Genomic DNA, 18,927 nt, shown 5'->3' with positions numbered 1-18,927 from the left:
TTTTCTGTGAACTATGACAAGTAAAACACACTTGCTTATGTATCATTTATTTAGTTCTTTCTTAACTTCCTATCTAATATCATGTATTCACTTGAAAAACTCATACCTTTTTTTGCACATATAACTGAAATTGTCAGTGTTTTTGGATTTAATTTTTAAAATTGCTTTTTAAACTTTAATTCAATTAAAATACATTATCTTTTATTTTTTAAAAATTTTAATTAATTTATTGTGGTGACACTGGTTAATGAAATTATCTAGGTTTCAGGTATACAACTCTACAACACATCATCTGTAGACCACATTATGTGGTATTTGACCACCCCAAGTCAAATCTCCCTCTATTACCATCTATTATCCCCCTATCAAACTTTAGTATTCAGAATTACACTGACTTATGCCCACTTGCAGACATAACAACACTGTACCCTCCACGATCCCCCATTCAACCTTCCTCAGTACAAATTTCACCTGTACATCCTTCATTCTTTTGGAAAGTTGACCACTATCCCTTAATCTGGTTAACTGGTTTGTCTATTGGTCAGCCTGAGTATATTTTTTCCCAATACACCTTCTCTAGGTTACATCTAAAAGAAGAAACTATTTCTTGATAAGTATTTTAGGAACAGAGAACAGATCCTTGCTTCATATGGTAGAACAAGCTCCACATGGCTGGCTGACTTCATGTGACCTAGGAATTCATACTTAATAAAATGTTTAAATCCCATCTCTTCTACTAAAACGTGAATGCACTTATTTAGTCATCAAATAAAAATTCATGAAGAAAAAAATCCTAATGCTATACGCAGAGGAGAAAGCTGGGTAAATTAATAGAGACTATTTTCCTTTCAGAATATAATGAACTGCTGCTACATGGTAATCATGTTCTCTCATTTACTCCTTACCTTCTTTCAGAGCTTTATCCATGTTGTGAGAAATTACTACCCTTCTAGACTGAACTGACTCATGTGAGTTTCCATACACAGGACTCTGAAATGTAAGAAAAAGAGAAAAGATACAGATTACTGAATGAATAAATCATACATAAAAATAAAAGTAAAGGCATGAAATACTATCTAAACAGCAATAAAATGTTGCTTATCAGATTATAACGTTCTTTTGGAAAAGCAAATAAATGTTTAAGGTTAAAAATTTTTTGAAAAAAAAAGAATTAAGGAAGGATTTTTTTTCTCTTTCAGGTATCAAAACAGTATGATGCAAATATGGAAGTAAACAAATCAACAGAATGGTAGAAAGTACAAAAACATGCAAAATGTTTGGAAGCACATACACCAGACTAAGTGGTTTTCTCTAGGCAGGGGCATAGGATTTTAACTTCTTACTCCACATATGTCTATGTAGCAGCAAGGTAAAAATTTTAATTGTATGTACAGATTTAAAACCCCACTATCAGGCTAGTAAGAATGCCTTAAAGAGGAAAAAACTCTAACTGATCACATACCAAAATGATCAAAAGCATACATAATGTAATGGGCCAACTTATTGGTTTTGCAGGATAAAAAGTAACTACGTAATGTTAACAAAATGTGGAGTTGTGTTTTTTACATTTTATTTTTGCAGTGTATATTTTACAAGTGCTCAACTAACATTACCACTTCACTAAAGAGATCTAAATGGCTAATACTACTATCACCCTCCTCCAACCAACAAGCCTGAGGCAATCACTTTGTTCTCAGGAAAGCCACCCAAACGCAGCTGCAACCAACCCCAAACGTCTGGGCCACCCAAGCAGTGGTAGAACATTTCTAGTTGGTGACTTAGTTTCATGCTCTCCACTGGGTCAAGTGCCAACAGTGTCATCTGTTTTTGTGATCACTGTTATTAAAATCAAACAAAAAGCCATAGTTTTAAGCTTCCTTAGTTGAAATACTCTTAAAAGCCTTAAGTGTACAATTACACTCATGAAAGAAAATAATTCCTTTATGCTAAAAATTAACATAACATTCAACACATTCTCAAGGAATATTTTTTTAAAACCTCAAATAATCATAATCCTACTCCATATATGTCAAAAAGCCACTTAATGCATAAAAGAATACACTTTGAATTATTTAATACTATTTTCTAGTCCCTGAGTAGCTTGTTAGAATATTAAGTGGTCAGTACATTTTATTGTAATTTTTAAATTTTTTAATTTTTATTTTGTGAAAGAAAAAATTAAGGAAATGAGAAGAATTTTTAAATTCTAGAATTTTAGAACATCAGGAATATATTTAAACAACTTATGGATTTTTTTAGACAATTGCTTGAGTTAGTATTTTTAGAGCACTATACAGATAAATAGCTTTAATCACAACTTCTCAAGCCTTTGGCAAATAGTTCAGTAGTTTCCCAGATATAGGTATTGTAGTTTTAGTGTACAACACTAATCAGATGATGAGACCAAAATCGCACTACGCTTATTTGAAAAGTCCCAGAATTTGGGTTCTTAAAATGGAAGCTGTCGCTAAGGGCTGGGAGAGAAGCAGATGCTCTGTGCTTGTGTCTATCTTCAAAACTCAGTATTTTTATTCTTACTTTTTACCTTTTTTTTCTTGTCTCCCTAGTCCAGCTCTACTGCTTCTTGCCACCTGTCTGCATATTTCTTTTCTCTCCCTGCTTCATACTTAGATATAAAACATACATAAACGTGCTGTCACTCCTGACTGCATCTGAGTCAGGGTGTGGTTTGGCTTACTCTCCTTCCCCATCCCCAGGCGTCACTAGGCCCTGATTGGAAAGGAAAAGGTCCTTCATTGCTGTCGCACCCCACACCCTGATGGCGTCTGTAAGTGAGGAGAACAGGAAGGCAACAGAAAACACCATGGGCCAAAAATAGCTGCATAACTGCATAGAAATCCCTTTTTTTATCTTCACCCGAGGATTCTTTTTCCATTGCTTTTTCAGAGAGAGTGGAGGGGGGGGGGAGAGAAACACCGATGTGAGAGAGACATAGCGACCGGGTGACTCCCACCCGGCCAGACCCAGCAGGGGGGGACGGAGCCTGCAACCTGCAACCGAGGTGCGTGCCCTTGGCCGAAACTGAACCCAGGTCCCTTCAGTCCCTGGGCGACGCTCCAACCACTGAGCCAAACCGGCTGGGGCGGAAATTCCTTTTTTAAGGACAGTATTTACAGAGCCAGTCTCATTTCTAAATTCTACACAAGCGTAAGTTAGTTACTACACACTTCAGATTACAAAGGCAGAACTTATTAATTATTATCCCATGGAGGGGAAGGAAAAGGAGAAAGGGAGGGAGGGAAGGAAAGAAGGGGAGGGAGGAAAAGGGGGGGGGGAGAGAGGAAAAGGGGAGGAGGGGGGAACCTGGCTAAAGCAAGTGCAAAAGGTGCAGCCATCCCTGCACCCAGAGGACGGCGAGCAAAACCTGCCTTCAGTTTCCTTCTATTTACAAGTTTGAAAAAAGAAACTCCACATGGCAAAGACTTCCCCCAAAGACGTGCTTTTCAAGGCAAACATGAGCCTCCTTCCTCAGGAACAGCCCACCTCTCTGCCTGACAACCGCTTTCCTAAAAGGCTGGTTCCAGGAAAGACAGAGAGGTATGTGCGCTTTCCCCACTGTCACAAAGGATGAGGGACAGAAATCTCCAGAAATCTCCAGTACCCTGCCTCCGAAATCAGGACCTCAAGAGCAGTCTGACCAGCTCCTGTCTTAGGTTTTCGGTATCCACGCCACACTACGCACTCACAAAAGCTTTTGGTAAACCAGTGCCCCTTGTCATGCAAAAACCAGGCCTTATTTTTTATTTAATTAAAATAAGTGAAATCTGTCTTAATTTTAAGGTTTAAACCTAGCTTAATACCCACTTGTCAAGGTCCTTTTTAATCACTCAGGGATTCTATGGAGAAAGAAAATGAGAGGTCTCAACACGTAAATGTTCGTTTTGGAAATGCTTTCCAGAGACAGGGTAAAACTTGAAAGCTTGTCTCTAATGTACGAATGTAACCTGATCTTCAGCATCAAGGAGTAGAAGCCATATGCAAAAACCCTTTCCTGAGAACACATCAGCTTTCTGTTTACTCCTGAATATCAGCTTTTAGTCTACACCCGTAAGACACTAAACTGTGTGAGAGCTAAGACCACTGGCTGTACTGTGGCTACAGGGGCCTCTCCTGAGGAAACAACCCCCACAGAGAATCCCTGCCGAGACCTGGGTCCTCTGACACCATTAGCAACTAAACCACCAGGAACCATCTGGAATCTGGCCAAGATGCATACCTCATTGTCTACTGTTAATATGACATTGCTTGTTGTGTGCTTCCTGCGGGAGCACAGGTGGGCTGGAACAGCCAGTCCACAACCACGACGTGTAGTTCCTGTCATGCCCATTACCTGGACTCCTCAAATAAACGATTGCCTCTCTCCTTCATTATATACTCATACGTGGAAACATTTTTAAATGTATTTTGTTTTAAAAAGAAAAACTCTTTACAGAGTTGAAGGAGTGATGGGTATAATTTCTTATAAAGCCATTGAAATAGTAATTCTCCTAGGAAGACAAACATAAACCCCCAATCATCACCATTCACCACATGGAGCTGTCCCATGGCAGAGTCTTTCCAAATATTCTCAGCATCTGATTATTTACTGGGATCCCATGCAGAACATTCTCATTCTTAAATTATGTTCTCAAAACTACGGCTCCTTTCAAACCAATCATATTCTACAGCAGCCTTAAAAAAAATAATTTATTTAAAACCAAAGAAATGAAGGAATCACACCTATTCCTCCTCGGGAAGACAGGAAAGGGCTAAGAAACTTGAAAGGCCTCTCCTTTAACTAAGACCCTGACAAAAGATGGTGACAAGGCAATGAGTCATGCCCACCATGGAAGCTGAGTAGCCACGTTATGGAGCTATGAGGGCAGGAGGCAGAGTGGAAAGAGCACCAGTTCCCAAGTCCAACAGCACATTTTCCTAATGGTGGATCCCTGACCCAGCCATTTCCTTCTCTAGCTTAGGTGGGCTTAAAACAAATCAGAGGATTAAATAAAAAAACTAATTCAGGGGTCCAGAAAAGAAGAAAGACAACAGAAGCCTGGTAAGGAATACAAGTTAAAGGGGTTACTACTGCTATACAGCTAGGTGTTCCAATTCCTTCCAAAAAAGAGAGGAGATCAAGAATTTTTGGTGATACTTCCAAGTAATTCATTGTTATTCCAATCACTGCTTACTCTATTTGGGCCAAACCACAAGCCATAATCAAACCATGGGCATCTAGTCTGTAATTGCTGGCTCCCGGAAAGCACTCAGCGGAATGCCTGGCACATACTGCCATATATCTCTAATATCACTAATAAAATTCAAAATGTCACTAACTTTCAACAAATTCAGGCTAATCGGTTGGTTGGTTGGTTGGCTGGTTGGCTGGCAAGTGGGTGGATTGGCTGGATGGATGGCTGACTGATTTTCCAAAGAGAAAGGAATGGTAGAAATGAAAGCAGGAAATAAGGGTTGAAAAGTTAAGCAACCAGAGCAGGACACAATAGAATAGAACATTTTGTTCGTGAAATAGTTTTGCCTGTGAAGCTGTACTTTACAGAGGGGAAAGGATATGTAACCTGAAGATGTTCTACTGTGTATGTGGTGTATGTGCCTTTAAACCTTCTATTAGTGGTGAAGTATTTAAGTATTAAAACAAAACCTGGCTTGATCAGAAGCCACTTTCCTGCATTGTGCTTTATAATGTTTAATCATGAACTAAAAGATTGTTTTCCTTATCGACAGAAGAAAATTGTCAAACACACATACTGAGTGGTTATCACTGAAGGAGATTATACTGGTAGAAAGCAGAGGTTATTTGTGTGTCTTTTTTCCCCCTCTTAATTAAGTGTAATTTCTACTTTAGATATAAGCAAGGGAAGCTATTCTTTAAAATTCAAACCTAGAAGTGTTCTCATATTGTTTATTCTAGATTCCAAACATGCTTTAATTTCTTTCAAAATGCTATTTCCAATTACATAAAGAGCAGAGACACATTCTATACTATAAAGAATTAAACTGAAATCTCCAATAACCAATGTTTTTTTGTTTTGTTTTGTTTTTTAAAAATATCTTTATTGATTTCAGAGAAAGGAAGGAGAGGGAGAGAGAGACAGAAACATCAATGATGAGAGAGTCGTCATTCATCGGCTGCCTCCTGCATGCTCCCGACTGGGGATCGAGCCCACAACCCGGGCATGTGCCCTGACCTGGAATCGAACCCCAATCGCCTGGATCCTATGTCGATGCTCAACCGCTGAGCCACGCCCAGCTGGGCTCCAATGGCCAATGTTTTAATCAATCATGCTTTTAATGAAGCCTCCATAAAAACCCAAAAGGACAGGAGTTCAGAGAGCTTCTGGATGGAGAGTGGCATGCTTGGAGGGCATGGAAGCTCCATGTACCTACCTTCCCCTTACCTTGCCCTATACATCTCTTCCATCTGGCTGTTCCTAAGTTATATCCTTTCATACTGAACTGGAAATCTAGTAAGGAAAAAATTAAATTGATCTATAATACCATCAGCCAGAGATAATCACTTTTGTTATTTTGGTGTATTTTCTCCTACTTGATGACTCTAACAGTTACTACGTAACTTTGGGCAACTTACTTTTCTCTACCTCAATTTCCTCACCTGTAAAGTAAAGATAACAAGTACCTACCTTCTTAGGGTTATGAGCATTAACTGAGTCAATGTACATGATGCACAATAATGCCTGGCAACACATTAATAATTATCAGTTATTATTGGTACTTTTTCATTTTCATATTTTTTTAAAGAAATTAGGATCAGAGTATTCACAAGCTTCTGCATTTGGCTTTTTACATTCAATAATACATAACAAGCATCTTTTATGTAATAAAAAATGTGAAACATATTGTTTTGAATAACAAACACCATAATTTAACTTCTCTCTTTATTACTGTGCATTTACTTTGTGCCCCACGATCTTTCCCTATTATAAATGAAAAATGTTTTAATTTCTATAAATGTACCACCAAAAATGTTCTAAAAAATACTAAAAGTACCTGTGAAATTTACAGTTGGATTTAGGCCCTTACTTCACTCAAAGGACTTTGTGCCCAACATTGAGAGTATTTCCAGATAAGGACATAAGTAATGGACACAAGAGGCAGGGGCAGGTCTGGGCCTTCTCTACACTGAGAGAAACGTAGGCAGTAAAGTCAAGCCAACATGGCCTCCAGAAGTATAAACCCCTAACATGATTTTACCTAAAATGAACTTGGCAGGAGATGAATAGTAGATTAGATCATCAGTAGCTTCTGTAGCTTATTACACCATTTATCAAAGAATTGTTGTGTTCAGGCTAAAGGCCAACACTGCCTGCATCCATCAAATGTAGAAATCAAGGTTCTGTTTACATTTCTATAATAAAAGATGATTATCAGTCAGGATAGATCCTGAGACTGGATCCTATGAAGGGGTATGAAATCAGATCTCTTCTCTCAACAAATAAGAAATTCAAATGTCTTTGTGCTGGGGCACAATCCCCTTGTTATTACTATGGCAAAAGCATACGATATCACATTATAGTGGCAAGAGCACTCAATTAAGACCCCCAAAAATAGGCTGTAGTTGATTCTTTGTCATTTTCTTGCCGAGTTATAATGAACATGTCCACCTCTCTGAGATTCACTTCAATGTAAACAATGTCTACCCTATTTATATTAAAAGATTATTATGTATTTCCAGAAGGATAATGCATGTAAAAGTACTTTAAACATTATAAAGCAGTTTACAAATATAGGTTGTTCTTATGGTTCCAAAAGTCATAGTCTAAATTTTTTACAATGTTAACTTGCTTCCCAAAGAATGGTTATAGTTATATTACATGCAATTAGTACTATGACCGTTCACATTTTACTGTCACAAGCAGGTTCCTTTAGCAATGTTTCTTGGTTACTAATCTACGTTCTAAGAGAAAAATTAATATGAACACAAAGGCAAAATCTCTATGAACTTATCAATAGAGGTAGATTTGAGGTAGGTTAATATACTTAAGATTGCTTTTCCATTCAGTTGGAAGAATTAGACTCAAGGGAAGAAAAATGTGTTTTATTTCAATGTCAAGCACTCAAATGTTAAGATCCTTGGAAAACACACTCCACTTGATTACAAGAGAAATATAAGTATATTCAAATCAGACACAGATTTGGAAACTGAAATTATACACTTGAAAGTACACGGGCAGGCAGCAGTTTGACCAAACTGGCAAGATTAGAACAGACAGTAGGGCTGGAAGAGAAGGGTGAAGGAAAGCAAATTGGCTTAGGAAAGGCAACTGAAAACTAACATTAGCTTTCTGCATTCCTGAAAGGTTTGTGTAATAAAAATTCTGTAACCATTTTATCACTGGCTTCCATTGCAATTTTGAGTTCATAAGGGAAAGCATAGGTTCCCATAATCTGAATCACATTTCCATCAATTCATACAATCACCTAATATTGACTGAGGTCTCTGTGTGTCTGCCACTTAGTTGAGTACTAGAGAGACAAAGGTGAGTAAAATACATTCTCTATGAACAAGGGGCTTAAGCTACTCTTGATGAAAGCTCGTATTTGAGTAACTGACGAGCCACGCCACTCTGGGAGGCCGTGCTTAGGAATTCTAATATTCTTCCTATTCTGGTATCTTCTCTACCATTTGCTCTCCAGCCCACGCCACGAAAGAAAAGTTATTCAAATATACAGTCGATCCATGAGATTGTGTCAGAAGTGATTTGAAGTTCAAACATATTGAAGTGTATAACAAAAATTATTCTCATTTCATGAGTTCTCACTGAAACCACTGAGGATATATGTGATGAAGGAGCCAGCGTGGCCTTCACGTAACTCAACAACTAGTGAGTCACACAGAATGGCTTTTTCACAGAGATCTTTAGCAATGAAAGCAATTACTGTTTTTTTTTTATACTCCATTACTGTCCTGGAATACCGTAATTCCATTCCTAATTAATTTGTTGACTGGCTTTTAAATAAAAACTGGTGATAAAATATTTAGTACCTGGTCAAAAAAATATTACATTGGTAATGTGAATCAGTGGTATCTCTATTTCCATAATTCCCTTGAAGCAAAAAGCTGAGCTCCAGGCAAAGTGGGCCAGATAATATACATGTACAAGATAGTGAGATGTATGAAATGAATTATTGCCATAAAAATCCTAGTGGCATAAAATTCAAAGTACAATTCCACTGAATCAACTCAAAGAGGATGACTTTTACATCCCTTCTAAGTGGTAAGTAGAAGTTATCTTCCTCAGACTAGATCTAGATCATAAAATTTATTCATTCTATTTCTAACATAAATGTTCTAAAATTTAAAGAATAAAACCTTCTCTCTAAAGAAACACAGTAAAGATAGGCCATGTAGAGAGAACAGAGAAATGCATGCTTGAGCACGTAGGTATATAAACAGAGTAAATGCTAAAAGTGGTCCTTGTGGACATCAGGAAGCCCCTATCCATTGTATGAAAACACACTACTCACTTTTCAAGAGTCACGTAGGGAATTTCTTTAAATGCATATTTCTAGATCCTATCCCCCAAGAGTCTTCATTCAGAAAGATTAAGTTGTATCTTTGGAATGAGTACAGTTTGTTTTTAACTGATTGACTTTTTAGAGGGAGAGAGGAAGGGAGAGAAAGAGAGAGAGAGAAAGAGAGAAAGAGAGAGAGAGAGAAACATCGATTTGTTATTCCACTGATTTATGCATTCATTGGTTGATTCCTGTATGTGCCCTGACCAGGGATAGAACCCTCAACCTTGGTGTAGCAGGACAGTGCTCTAACCAACTGCACTACCCAGCCAGGGCGTTAAGTACAGTATTTTTAACAAAAATTCCTGAACTATTTATGGACCCTTAGACCACACTTAGAAACACTGTTAAATGGTTGTCATGACAAAATATGACCCCTGAAAGAAAACTTGAGAAGTGTTTTATTATTCATAAGGTTTATTTTAATGTAAGAGTATATTGTAATCTTTTTTTCTTTTTTTAAATAGCTTCTTTTTTTCATTAATCCTTGCCCGGGGATATTTTTTCTTGATTTTAGAAAGAGAGGAAGGGAGGGTAGCAGGGAAGGAGGGAGATCAATGTGGGAGAGAATCATCAATTGGTTGCCTCCTATACACACCATGACCTGCAATACAACCTGAAACCTCAGTATATGCCCTGGCCAGAAATCTAACTGGCAACATTTTAGTGTATGGGTGAAACTTAACCAACTGAGACACCGGGCCGGGCTATCGCAATCATTTTACATAAATCACAAAAGATTTGCTCCTAACTTCAACTTTGCTTAGTTAGCTGAAATGATAATTATAATGCTTCATTTGTATTCTCATAAAGAAAGGAGGTAGAATGAACTCTTTCTGTATAGAATTCCTATTCCACAATATTACCAAATCATTAATCACTTTAAAAGACAAGAAAAGTCATTTAAATTAATGAGAATCATTTTAAATATTGTGCTTGAATCAAAAAATATTGTATTCCTGGAATGGTCTACATTCTACACTGTGTACAGGCACTGAATGAAAAACAATTCTTGGAAATTTAACTTGGATAAAACGTACTCCTGTAAAACCACCATTCTATTTTCTGATACCTAATTTCTACTGCATTCAATAGGTAAAACTGCCCCTAAGTAGAGTTACAGGCAGATGCCCTGAATGACCAGGCCTTGGGCAAATAGTTAAGAGACAGCAGCCCTACTCTACCCACCCCAGCCTCTCCCATTCCCTCTGGTTCCAGAGTATATATTGCATTCTTCTTTCTCTGGCAACATTTACCAGAGACCTTCTGGAGGCCATTCCTTGTTAAAAGAGAGTAAGAAGATATACAATGTGGAACATCAGGGCAGATCACACCCACAAGTGCCTTGACCTCAACTCCAGTGACCCTCATCTCCGCTCCACTTTGGTCACCTGTTCTCATGGCCACACCACAAGCTTTGGCATGATAGTTAGGAGATGTCCAATCCCTTTGACCTTCCCTTTTCTCTACACCCTTCAGCTCCCTCCTGGCCTCAGTTCCTTCGTGGCCTAGTTGACACCTGAGCAACTCTCATCAAGCATTCCTGCTTCCAGACCTAGTAGTACCATGTCCACAGCCTGTCTTCTTCATGGCTTCACCTCAGGCAGGAGCTAAGTGCTCCTCCTACAAAATTATCACATCCATACCAATGGGTGTCACCATATTCTCCAGGCCTCCACCACATCCTGCCCTAACTCTAGAACAATCCACCTGTGGGCAGAAGAGCACAAAGATCAAGAGGGTTGGCTTCAGGGTCAGGAAAAGCCTAGATTCCTCATTCATTACCTCTGTCACCTTTGGCAAGTCACTTCATTGTTTTAAAACTGTTTCCTATTTCATAAAATGGGGATACTAATAACTATCTCATGGGGTCACTGTGAGGATTAGATGGAATGTAAAGTACTTAGTATAGGGCGAGATACACAGTGAGGGATCCATAAATGCTTTTCTGCTATTCTCTCCAAGAACTTTTCCCAAACATTTACCACCTCTCCTAAAATTAATCTTTACACAGATCATTCTCCTCCCCATTAGCAGTTAACTTTGCCTCCCGCTTATCAAGAAAGTTGCGGTGGCCCAGCATGAAATTCCTCAATTCCCTGCCAACCTCCCACCAAGCTCTGCTGCCATTTTCACCACTGTCACATTGGTCTCAAGCCTGGCCCCCCACCTGTGCACAGCTCCGGTCTGCCTGCACACAGCGCTACCAAGCATACTCATCTCGGAGAGTTTCAGGCCCTTCATCTCTACATTTCCCTTAACCCAGAAATGTGCTTAAATCTGCCCCCTTAACAACAAAAAATCCCCCAAACACACACAACACACCATCCTGTAAATGCTGCCTTCTCAAGCATAGTCCATGTGCTGCCTCTGCTTCCTCGCCTCCGGTTAGCTCTTCACCCAGGAGAGTATCATTCCTGTCCCCATGTCCACCCTCAGCTCCCCAGACAACACTGGCATAGGTCTCTAAGACCTGAGTTGTCAGAGCCAGTGGAGGCGTCTCAGTGCTCCTTCCTGACCTCTTGGCTCCCCCTGACACACCACTGGTCATCTGTCCCTGCCTCTCTGGGCTTCTCCCTCCTGCTCAGTCTCTGAATGCTTTCCTCAGGCTCAGTGGGCTCCCCTCTACTTGCCCTTCAGCTCGCTGCTTTTCAACCATTCCAGGTTACCCTTGGCAGTCACATCGAGCCTATATTTTAATATCACATGTACACCGACCAACAAATCTACTAGTTCCACCCTAGTCTCTCCCTCATGTTGTAGGACTAACAACATATCAATACGGTATCTCAAAACTGACATGGCTAAAAGTTACTTCAGTATCTTCTACCATCGCAAACCTGCACCAAAGGGACCTGTGTCAGAAACCTGGCCAGAAACCTGGAATTAACCTAGACTTTTCCTCTCCTCCCCTCAATAAATGTTTATTGGGTATAAATGAAGAACATGGTAAAGTTGACTGGATGGAAGAGCCATTGAATTGGACCTTTAACAGCCAGAACAGAATGTGCAGAAATGGGCAAAGGTCTTCCCAGGGGCACATGGGCGTACACACGCACACACAACACAGAGGTAAATTCAGGAGCAGCACATTGATTCATTTAAGTGAATAGTGAGTGACGGTGTGAAAGACAAGCTAAAAAGAGAAGTCATGAAGACCTGTGATGTGAAGTGAAATGCTCATTGTTTTGACTCCACTACTTCCTTCCTCTCTAAATGCCCGACTTCTAGACTCCTAAGCCAGTCATGGAAATCCTGTCCCTGCCAACAACTGGTCAGGATTGGGTACCTGCTCAAATCTGGCCAAGATGATGATGGGGAACAATGCCAGAGGCATTTCTAAGAACGTTTTCCTTGTTCCAAAAGGTGACTCTTCCTTTGGATATCATCTTGTGTGGCTGTGTGCCCCAGATTGCTGAAGTCATGCAGCCAATGGACTGAGGGTTAATCCTACTCACCGGAGGGCAGAGCTAAGAAACATACAGAGAACTGGTGCTGGAGCCTTGATGTTTCCCACACGGCACCTGCCCCACCCATGGGCCTGTCCTACCTCTGAATTATCTATTGTTTTTTAAGTTAATAAATCTCCTGATTGACTGTGTTAAAAAAGAAAAAAAAGAAAAAAAGAAAAGAGGGTGATACAGGATCAGTCATGTTTAGAAAACACTGGGTTAAAAACAGTTAAAAACAGTTTACTGTAGTTCTCAGACTGTTGATATGAAAATGCTCATTGTAAAGCTTCGAGAACTTCGTTTTTCACATTGCTGTGACCATCAAACCAGTCTCATCCTTCCTCTTTTGTGTTTCTGCAGTGCACCTAAAAGCATCTCCTAGAATTAAGTGTTTACGGATTATAGTTGAGAAAACTCAGTATGGTGATGACAGAGTAAGAGAGGCACAAAAAAGTGCTCCAGGAGCCCCAAGGGACCATTGCCAGGCTATGAGGTTCTCACTCAGAATGAAAGATGGGTTTCACATGATGTGCCAATACTAGTAAATTTTTAGCGGCTGCCTGGATTGCTATATTGACAGGGATTCTGAGGCCTCATTCAGATTCAGCAGGACAAAAAACCCAACAGCTTTACTTGATTAGTAATGATTGTCATGAGCACAGAAGGGGCAGTTGTGACAGCATCCTACTTCATTCTGAGACCTCTGGAGCAACAAATTCCTAAACAGACCTAGAATAACCCAAAGATTCCCAAGTGCTTTTTAAAAACCTGAATCAGGCCAGATTTATCTTTAGTAGTTAGAAGGGTAATAAAGTGGCTATGAGGCAGGATAGTAAGAAGCTAGGAAAATTCCTTGGCAAGTGGAATGGGGAGACTGAGACAGACAGCTGAACAAACTGGCAGAGCAATTTACAGCCAGATACAGAAGGTCACCAGGGTGGAAAGCCCCAGGTGTCTAGCAATGGGCAAAACTGGTGGCAGGCCTCACCCCCATGGTGGCCTTTCCTCCCCTGGGATATTGTTGGCAGTAGGGTTTTAACCCTCTGACTTTTCATATTGCTGGTCATGTGGTTTAGACACCCCCTGACCTTTCCTCCCTACAGATGACATCTGGGCCTCAGCTGTATTTCAGCTCCAGGCCCAGAAAAGCAGCAAAACCAGGCGAGCAATGCCAGGACCACCTGCACTGACTAACGACCCCCTGCCCTGGTGCCAACCAATCAGTGGAGACCACGGCCCTGAAAGAATACAGCTGGAAAAGCTGATGAACATTCTACTGAGATCATTCCTAAAGATCTCCATTAAATTCCCAGTCTTTAAAACCCTCAAGACAAGACCCCAGTGCACACTCTTCCTCCTGGGAACATGCCCTCCCCTTTCCCTCCTCCTCTTTTTCCCCCACAGCCATGCATCTCCTAAACTCTAAGGGTCCCCAGGAGACTTGCAACCAGGGGAGCAATGGACAGCAGCAGCTCATCCCAGGCTCACCCCCTGAACTGTCTCCAAGGCCCCCTTTTCTCTAACTTCCACTGAGCTAAGGCAGCCCCACCTTAGCTCACTTCTTTCCCATAGTTTCTAGAAAACCAAAGCAGCCCCCACCTAGGCTCTCTCCTGTTGCTTCTTCTATCCCAGGCCCTTCCCTGTCTCACTGTCACCAGCTTTAATAAACATACTTTCAAAAATCACCTGTACTCATGTTGTAAAGTCTTTCCTGCACAAAGTCAAGAACCCACACACTATCAGCCAGCTCTAGATAGACCCGCTCCAGGCCTGGTACCTTTCCGATAGCAGCTAGGTGTACAAGCTCCAGAGTAGGAGAGACCTGGGTTTAATTCTTAGTTCTTCCCTTTGCTATGTAGCCTGGACACATTTTTAGCCTCTCTGAATTTCAGATTTTCGATCTGCAAAATGAGATTGACAGTCCCTACCTCACATGGTAGATATTAAAATTAACTTGGGCAATGCATATATGCACCTGCATACAGTAAGTACAACTAAGTATCGAGTTTAGCTATAATAATCACTAAGGCTTCACTTTATAGTCACAATATGACTCCTGTAGTACACATATTTATCCCCTGTACTCACAGGCACAGATTAGAGTAAAATGAATCAAACTGAGGCCACAGAAGCCACTTCCCTAAAGCCACTAACAATGCCAAAATAGGATCTGATAAGCAAATGCCAAAGCTAATTACAAAGCACTATTAAAAATAAGTGTTACTTGCCTTTAAGAAAATATAGAGTGTATAAAAATTTAACTACTGGGTGACTGTTATCTGCAAAAGCCAGATTTATTTTTTCCATCTCTCTCCACAGAGAAGGCCAAGAAACAATGACCAAAACAAGAGCAATGATCCTCCCTAACATCTAGAATGAGTTCTTTTTCTTCCCCTGAGGCATGGGACTTTCAGTGCTAAAACCAAGACCATTCTAAGCAAACCAGGACAGTCCTTCACCCTATCAAACATCACTGGCTCCTGTAACAGCTGGGTCTGGGCGTGGCTGTGCTGCTCAGAGCTGAGGCAGAATGAGTTCTTGAAACACCATTTCCTATGAAAAGAAATCAGGGCTCTTTCTGGAAAAATTGCTATTTCCAGGTGGGAGCAGAATTATGAATGCTCAAAATGAACCTGAAATACCTTGTTATATCAGATACAAGAAAACTTTCAAAGGCTAGGAGGGTCATATCAAAAAGACTCAGGAGCCAAGATGTAATTATATAAGCTTCAAAAGATAATAATTACAACTGACTGAAACCAATCAAATATGTTCAAACCCATTTCATAATATTTTTTTAAAACACACAACTAATTGGTCACTTTCAGAGGCTGATGGAGAACCAACTCATTATCTTGGACACTGATAATGAGAAAGAATCTAGCATTTATTCTGCTTTTATATGAACTGTACCACTGTGTAACCAAATAGTAGATGAGAGGAAAGTGTCTCTTTTTAACAAGTATATAAAAAGTAAATGAAAAATAAATGACAAAACATCACCATTTTGACACCCCCAACAAATAATGGATTTAGGGACTGAGCATCAACTACTACTAATATAACAATCAGATAGTATGGGCTTCCCAATGAAAGCTCACACCACCACCTACATAGTCCTGCCAAAGGGATCAAACACAAGTTTGGTCAAGCCTCTGGACCCAGCTGCCAATCTGCAGGACATACGAAGGAGAGAGGACCATGCTAAACTGCATCAGTCAAATGCAATCAGCAAAATCCAGGCTACAGGACACACTACAGGACAAATGCTCCAGGTCTAACAGATAAACTGTAAGGAAAAGAAAAGAGGGAAAACATTTTTTTAACAGATGAGAATAAACTATAATGTCCACAGATGCACATTTGAGTGATTATAATGACATGTGAGGAAGTGATTACCATAAAGTCAAGGTGGTGTTGCTTAGGCAGAGCAGGAGGGGCTGACATTGGGGTTTGGAGAAGTTACAAGGGTATTGTTTTTATAATGATTCATCCAAGTATACATTTATTTTGTGTGATCTTCTGGTTCTGCATTTTTTTATTTTATAATAAAAAGTTTTTCTTTAAAGTAAAAGTGTAAAATCTACCATTTAACACTTTCTATATTCAAAGCACTTTTATAAATACTAAGTATTTGAATTTTTAAATACTATGACATTTTTCCAAACGACCTTTGAAGGTATTTACTACAGTATCTCCATTTTTTCAGATAAGGAGACTGAGATCTAGAAATCTTAGGCAAGTTGCCCAAAGTCACTGAGTTATTAGAGCAGAGCCAGGATTCAAATTCAGTTAACTAGCTGACTCCAAAACCATTCTCTCAATGCATATGCCCTATTGATTCCAAGTTATTTACTCAAGAAATATTTCTTGCTTACCTACTAAATCATGCTAAGCATTAAAGATACTAAGGGGCGTTTCTGCTTTCATGGAGTTCAGGGTCAATGAAAAAGAAAGACAAAGAATTGCCCAAGTGAGTAAAAATTACGATTGTGGTCAGTACAATAAAGGAAAGGCATACGGTACTATGAGAATATATACGGCTGGGAAATAGGGAAAGCTTCTCTGCAGAGTGATGACTGGAGTCTGACTTAGAAAAATTAACTACATAAGGGGGCAGCGGAAGCAATCAGCAAAGAAGCCACTAACAGAGGGAGCTTGGCACTTTGAGAACTGAGGACGAAGGGGAAGGAATGAAGGCAGTTATGACAGGAGATTAGGCTGAAGAGCTAGGAAGAACAGGAAGCTACTGATGGGTTTTAATAAAACATGTTGCTGAAGAGGGATTTGATTGGGTTTGCAGTTTTAAAAAAAGGTGAATTGAAGGAGGAGCCAATAGTTTCTCAGACCAGTTGAGAGGCCATTGCAGTCATCTAGGTGGGACATGACAGTAGTTGGGACCAAGCCCAAGAGATGGAAAGAAGTGGATGAGCCCTGGTCAGGTGGCTCAGTTGGTTGGAGTGTCATCCCATACACCAAAAGGCTGCAGGTTTGATTCCTGGTCAGGGCACATACTTAGGTTGCAGGTTCGATCTCTGGTCGGGGCACGTACAGGAAGCAACTAATCAATGTTTCTCTCTCACAGCCATTTCTCTCTCTCTCTCTCTCTAAAAATCAATTTTAAAAAACACACATATCCTCAGGTGAGGGTTAAAAAAATAAGTGGATGAATGCAAGATACACAAGAGGTAAAAAGACAGGACTTGATGATGGGCTGCACATGGGGAGCGAGAAGAAGTCAAGAAGGACTCTCAGTCTTCTGGCAATGGGATTTGGCTTTTAGAGGTTCTAGTCACTGACATAAGGAACAATGGAAGAGGGATGGGGACACTTGGACTTGCTGAACTTCAGGCACCATTGTGAGTGCCAAGCAGAAATGTCAAATTAAACAGTTGAATAAATCAGTCTGAGGCCCAAAGTGAGATCTGAGCCTGAGGAATAAATCTTTAATCCTCAGTTGTAGAGATGGTTATTGTTCAGAGCTCAAGGGTGAGACTGCCTAAGGGTAACATAACAAACAAAAAAAGAGAGATTTCAAGAATGACTTAAACTCGGCCTAGGATCCAGGAGATCTCAGTTCGATTCCCAGTCAGAGAACATGCCTGAGTTGCGGTGCAGGAGGCAGCCAATCAATGAGGACTCTCTCATCATTAATGTTTCTATCTCTCTCTCCCTTCCTTTCTCTGAAGTCAATAAAGATATATATATATATGTATATGTATATATAACATGTACATTATATATATATGTTTTGGGGTTTTTTTAAAAAAAGGAAAAAAGAATGACTTAAACTCAAATCTAGAAAACAAAGCAACTTCTTGAGCCTATCTAGGGGGTCAAAAATCTCAGAAAAGTTTAGTGAAACAGGAAAAAAAAATGAGGGGGAAAAAAATGACATTAACAGCCTCAGGAAAAACATATAGAAATTTCTGGCTCATTTAAGTGTAAATTTCATGTCTAACAAGCTAGCAGAGCCTGCATGGAGCCCTCAAGTGTGTATCTGCATGAACTGACTTGCACAGGAAAAAGAGACCTTTTGGGTGGTGGCTCGTGTGTGAGACTAGAGAAAGCTTTGAAGCAAGGAGAGTAAGCCCTAGCACCTCAGGGACTGCTCCAAAGCAGGTGGCAAGAGGACCCACAAACAAAAGGGAAGGGGCTGTATTACTGGGAGATGCAAGCAAGGGCATAAGCACTACAGCTTTTCTAGCAAGGTAAAAAAATGTTTAATTTAAAGTGTGCCCAAGTAAGAGCAGCAGGGCTACACTCCCAGCTTTGATAAAGCACACACTGTGGCTCTGGCTCAGAGAAAAAGCAACAGGACTAAGCCCTCCTGGATATGCAGCTCCAGGGAACTGAGACAATAGGAGCCAGGCAGGAAATGGACTTTTTCATACATTGGCTATGGTTTCAGCAGAGATAG

General features: G+C 40.1%; 1 protein-coding gene across 5 annotated transcripts in view; it reads right to left on the bottom strand.

Moving 5' to 3' along the window:
* The window catches only part of SNX25 (sorting nexin 25), a 99,523-nt gene that overhangs the window by 62,887 nt on the left and 17,709 nt on the right, over window positions 1-18,927 (bottom strand). For all 5 annotated transcript variants that reach the window (XR_015714017.1, XM_016211292.2, XM_087814087.1 and 2 more), the window contains one exon: window positions 906-990. Coding sequence is in view for 4 of the 5 variants with exons in the window: in XM_016211292.2 (XP_016066778.2) it covers window positions 906-990 (85 nt within the window). In the remaining variant the exon portion in view is untranslated. The remainder of the gene's footprint in view (window positions 1-905; window positions 991-18,927) is intronic.

This window comes from Miniopterus natalensis, chromosome 2, assembly GCF_054644295.1.
Source record: "Miniopterus natalensis isolate mMinNat1 chromosome 2, mMinNat1.hap1, whole genome shotgun sequence".
Taxonomy (NCBI): domain Eukaryota; kingdom Metazoa; phylum Chordata; class Mammalia; order Chiroptera; family Miniopteridae; genus Miniopterus; species Miniopterus natalensis.
Note: the sequence above shows the minus strand (reverse complement) of the source record. Positions and strands in the feature narration are given on the sequence as shown.